Source organism: Mandrillus leucophaeus, unplaced genomic scaffold, assembly GCF_000951045.1.
Source record: "Mandrillus leucophaeus isolate KB7577 unplaced genomic scaffold, Mleu.le_1.0 Scaffold165, whole genome shotgun sequence".
NCBI lineage: Eukaryota > Metazoa > Chordata > Mammalia > Primates > Cercopithecidae > Mandrillus > Mandrillus leucophaeus.
Window position 1 is genome coordinate 1,585,313 of NW_012101643.1, and position 5,297 is coordinate 1,590,609.

General features: G+C 34.2%; 1 protein-coding gene across 1 annotated transcript in view; it reads right to left on the reverse strand.

Moving 5' to 3' along the window:
• Positions 1 to 5,297, reverse strand: part of RYR2 (ryanodine receptor 2 (cardiac)) — a 620,934-nt gene that overhangs the window by 219,199 nt on the left and 396,438 nt on the right. The window contains 2 exon segments of the mRNA XM_011976391.1: positions 1,708 to 1,985; positions 3,952 to 4,095. Of these exon segments, the coding sequence (XP_011831781.1) occupies positions 1,708 to 1,985; positions 3,952 to 4,095 (422 nt within the window).

Below are 5,297 nucleotides of genomic sequence, written 5' to 3' on the forward strand. Positions count from 1 at the left end.
AGCATTTTGCTTTTTAACATCATTTTGAGTTTTATCACTACTGAATGATTTACTTTTTAATGGCACATATTACTGTTGTGTGTTAAGAAGGAATGTGATCTCTATTTCCTGGAAGGTTTCTTTTTCACTTGGTTAATTAAGATAACTTCTTATGAGAGGCTTCCTCAGGTTAGATTTAAATATTAGTACTCAAATAAGACCTATCAATGTTCATACAGTTATAAAGACTATAATATTTGCTTTTCTCAATTGGCTTTTTTGCTTTCCCTTTCTGTCCCATTAGTGCATTTATTTTTAGTGTGCAACAATTACCATGAATTTTTAATAGAACCTTTCAGTCCATTTTTATAACTTTAAATACTTAATAGGTCCATGAGCAATACGCAATATTGTTTTCTGAGTTAAATGTATAGAAATGATATGAAACAATCTGTATCATTATACACTTGTTTTCTTCCCTCAGGATTATATTTGAGTTCCGTCAAAAAAAAAAACACCCTTATATTCTATTTTATTCATTTTTTTCAAAGAATTAACTCTAAGTTTCTTTGATCAATTTTATTGTTTCTTTTGGTCTATTTTATTCATGTAGCAGTTACCTTTATTATCTCCTCTTTAGCCTGATATATATGTAACTACATCAGCTTTTTTTCCTGCTAAATATTTGTCTTCTCATCACTGTTTAACATCCTATCTTCCAGAGTTCTACATTTTTATGTTTAGATATTGTTCCTAATGAACATCATAGAGCTTTACATAATTTTTATCTTTGTTATGATTTTGATTCCATCTTATTTTTTCTTTATTTTTAATTATTTTAAAAAATATTTTAGATATTTAGGGGGTGCAAATGCAGATTTCTTAAATGCATATATTGTTTCATGGAGGAGCCTGGGTTTTTAGTGCAATACAAAAAAAAAAGCCTGGGCTTCGGTTGTACCATTACCTGAGTAGTGAACACTAATCAATAGGTAATTTTTCCATCTTATTTTCAAATCCCCAAACTATACAAGCTTATTATTAATGATTGCTTCGATTTATACATGTATAAATCAGTAGTTTACTCAATACAACTTATTGCATCCCATTCTTTTTCTCTGAATTCCGTTTTCTTCTCCTTAATGTATATGGTCTTCCAATGAGGGTCTGTAAGTAAATATTCTGAAATATCTTTGTTTTATCCTCACTCTTGAATATGGGATATTAACCTTAACCCCCAAATCCACATGAAATGCAGGCTCATGATGCTGAATTCTCAGAAAAGTTGTTCCTCCTACCCCTTCTTTTTCCAAGGCCCAGTAGATAAAGACAAGCTTACTTATCATTTCCTACTCATACTTCCCACTACCCACCTTGGATTTCAATGTGTTTTTTTATTTCTTTTTTCAATGTGTTAAATGCCACATAGAACTATGGATCAATGTGTTTTTATTGTCCTATGTTTTTATATATTATTGTACGTTACTATGAGACTTAAAAAAAACACTGAAAGATATTGGCTGTGTGCCACACTGTGAAATTAGTCTTGTTTCATCAGTGAGCAATTTTCTAACTTTGCTTTTGTTTCTATCTCTAGAAAAACAATTTAGTATAATAATCATATAATCCAGACAATATATTTTTATCAATGTCGCTACTGTATTACTATAGGGATAAAAATTAGAAAGAAAACATTTATAAGACAAACAGTTGTAGTCATTAAATAATTTACCCTAATCCACGAATCATAAGCTTCTCTTCTTCTTTGCCCATTCTCACACTCAGCAGGGACCGAATCTGACCAAGGGACGCCAGCAGGTTGATGGTGTCCTCCACGGACACACCATTTATCGTGTAGGTCTTTGGCAGGGCCCGAACAAGACCCCCAATGCCATCATACTGCCGATGGAGCAACACAAACATGGCCCTCACCAGCTCGGGGTCTTCAATGACAGACTCCTGAGCCCATCGGACCATGGTCTCAGAGATCAGCTGCTGCAGAGTGGCTGCCAAGTCATTATGGGTATTTTTTAAAAGAAAAATAAGAGAAGACAAATCAGTTGGACATTTCAAGTCCATATCCTGTACCCCCAAATTGGCATTTCTATTTGTACCAGACTTGAAAAGGCTCTAGATATTCTTTGAAGAAAATAACCTTCATTGGATGATACATATTTCAATACAGATCAGTTACAATCATGCAAGGATAAAACAATATACAAACCTTTCTTTAAAAATCATTCTTATAATTAAATAAGCTATAGTTATATCACTTTTTCAATTACTATTGGCAATTCATATGTAATTGAAGGTATGGTAATTAATATAAGGTGTCCTACTACTTTTATTTGTTTTGTTCTATTATTTTCTTCCCAGAAGGCCTGACATCATTTATCCCTATGAAGTTCAGTCATGGACATTCAGAAAGTATCTGTTTATCCAATTATCTCCTCAGTTGAGTCACCTGCACTAGTGACTACATGTAATTATGTTTTCACCTAAAGTTGTATCCATATTTGTCATTTTAAATGTCTTCAAAAGGATTTGATTGTGAATTTATATTAAAGTGAAAAGTTACTACATACATAGAAAATTACTTTGCAATGTAACATGAAACATAGTAAATTTAAAAGCAATAGAAATATCCAAATCTTTTCAAATAAACAGCAAAATTACCAAAATTAAGTGGCGTGACCAATTCGTGCACAATGAGGCACTTAATCCTAGCATTAATATGCTGCTTGGTTTTCAAATTAGGCTGTTTTACTTTCATCTAGAAATTACTTAAGCAAAAACAAAAACTACCATTTTCAACCAAATACAAAATGCAAATAAAATGCCAATATAATCCCCTATATCTCAAAACCACACTGTTATTTTAATCACTCAAGATCATAAACTTGATAATAATAGAAAGTGATTCATAAGAAACGTTGAACTCTGCCATGCACAGTGGCTCACGCCTGTAATCCCAGCGCTTTGGGAAGCCGAGGTGGGTGGACTGCTTGAGACCAGGAGTTCAACACCAGCCTGGCCAACATGGTAAAACTCAGTCTCTACTAAAAATATAAAAATTAGGTGTCTTGGTGCATGTCTATAATCCCAGCTACTTAGGAGACTGAGACAGGCAGGCGGAGGTTGCAGTAAGCCGAGAAGGCGCCACTGCACTCCAGCCTGGGTGATGGAGCGAGACTGTATGGAACTCTGATTTTAAAAAAAACTTGACTCAAATTTGTGACTGTGACACTGAAAAATAAATTTAGAAGTAACCGTATGAATAAAGGTTTTCTGCTGTAAGTTAGAAAAAAAAAGTGCTGTAAAAGTTTTCATAAGTTTATTTTGTTTTTATTTCAGGGAAAGCTATTAAGAAACCACTGCAGCATCTTAAAATCAATGCAGTCTTAGAAGAGAAGTAAAAAGTAGGCTGGCTAGATCCCTCAGACCTACTCAGAGTGCGGTGCCCGAGGGACTCAGAGCCTACGGGTGCTTGCTTGGTTGTAAGGAGTAGCAGCCATTATTCTTAAATAGAATATGGATCAACCACAAGTGTCTAACAGTTTAGGAAATATTTCAGAACCAAGATATAAAGACAATATCTGTTTAAATTTTAACAAAAAAGTTTAATTTGATGCAATAATATCTGAAAATCAACCTCATATTTAGATATGAAGGCTAAATTACCATACTTCCTTTTAACTTTCTCTTCATAATCTCTGATAAAATACCTAAATTTCTAGTACTCTATGGAGACTATCCATCCTTATCATGCTGCTACCTCTCAGTCTGTTGCTAGACACATAGACTGATGCTGCTGTCTATCTCTGGGAGCTACAGGCATCTACTTAAGAGTCTGATTCTTGGAAGTTGCAAACTCAATTATCTCACTGGCTCATCTAGTAGAACATTCATTTAAAGGATGAGTTAAGTGTTAGCCGTTGGGTCATTTTGCCCGTGCCCTCTTAGACTGCTTACAGGACTTTTTGGAGTCACTCTCAACTGGTTTTTCTGCTTGTTTCTTCTTCAGGTATGTCACCTTTTCTACCAGGGATAGCAGACGCCCTCTAATTGTTAAATCACTGTTTCCATCCAGAGACCCATCTTCATCCAGCTCAATTCCTAGTATAACAAAACAGAGAGTCAGAAAAAAAATATTTAAATAATACACTTGGGCAAATAATTCTGAGGCCTTGCAATTTCTTTCATGCACAACTTAGAGCAACGTCAAAAAATGTCTGACATTAAGTTAAGCAATCTTGCTTACCAGCCCTCATAAATAACATTCACTTGTCAGCTTCTTTTCTTCCTCTCTCTTTTTGTTCTATTCCTGTGGGCTCAGGGCTACTACCCAGAACAAAATATAACACTGAGCAGACACCAAAAAGACTCTCTTAGGGGCAAAGCTGAATCCTGCTATTTTGGCTGACCCCGGGCAACCCAAAACTCAAAAAACGGCCGCCCAAAACTACACACCACACCCACCCAAAAAACACCCCCCAGACACTAAAACTCCCCTCTCGCCCCCAAAAAAATTAGAAAAATATTGGGGAGAGGAGAAAAACAGAGAAAACACACAAAAAGAGACACCAAAAAACAGAAAACGCTATATATCAAAAAAAAAAACTAAAAAGTTAAAAAACACCCCTATATCTAGAGACAACAGAAACAAAAAAAAAAGGGAAAAAAAAAAAAAAAAAAATATATATATATACACACACACACACACACACATATAAAGAAGACATACAGAAAGAAATATATACACACACACACACATACACACACACATACATATACACACACGTAGTATAATTTTCTGGGAGTCATTTAGTGGTACTTCATTCATAAACCAAATTAATATGCAAAGTGGTGTTTTTATTATCTTCATTAAAATAAGATAACCAAAGGTTAAACCAGTGGTATTATTTTTATCTGTAACTTTAAAAACAGCTGGTTCATTTTCTTTTATTGAATCATCAGACCTCATCTACACCACTGCATAAAGGAATAAACACACACACACACATCCAGAATACCTAATCGATTCCATTTTTAAAGTTTTTAGAATAAAAGGAGGGGAGATTTCCCTTAACAGATCTGGATTACTGACACACAACTCAGTGTAGGGTTTCCATAGGCATTCACTAATTTCAAAAGATATAGTCTAAATTTTCCAGAAAGTACTCCCTCAACTGCTTTAAATACAACTGTTTGTGATCAAATTTCTTTCTTAAAAAAGAAAAAAAAAAAAGCAGTTTCATTGAGGTTACTATAAACAAAACTGTACATGTTTTATCTATGCAACATGAGCTTGGACATAC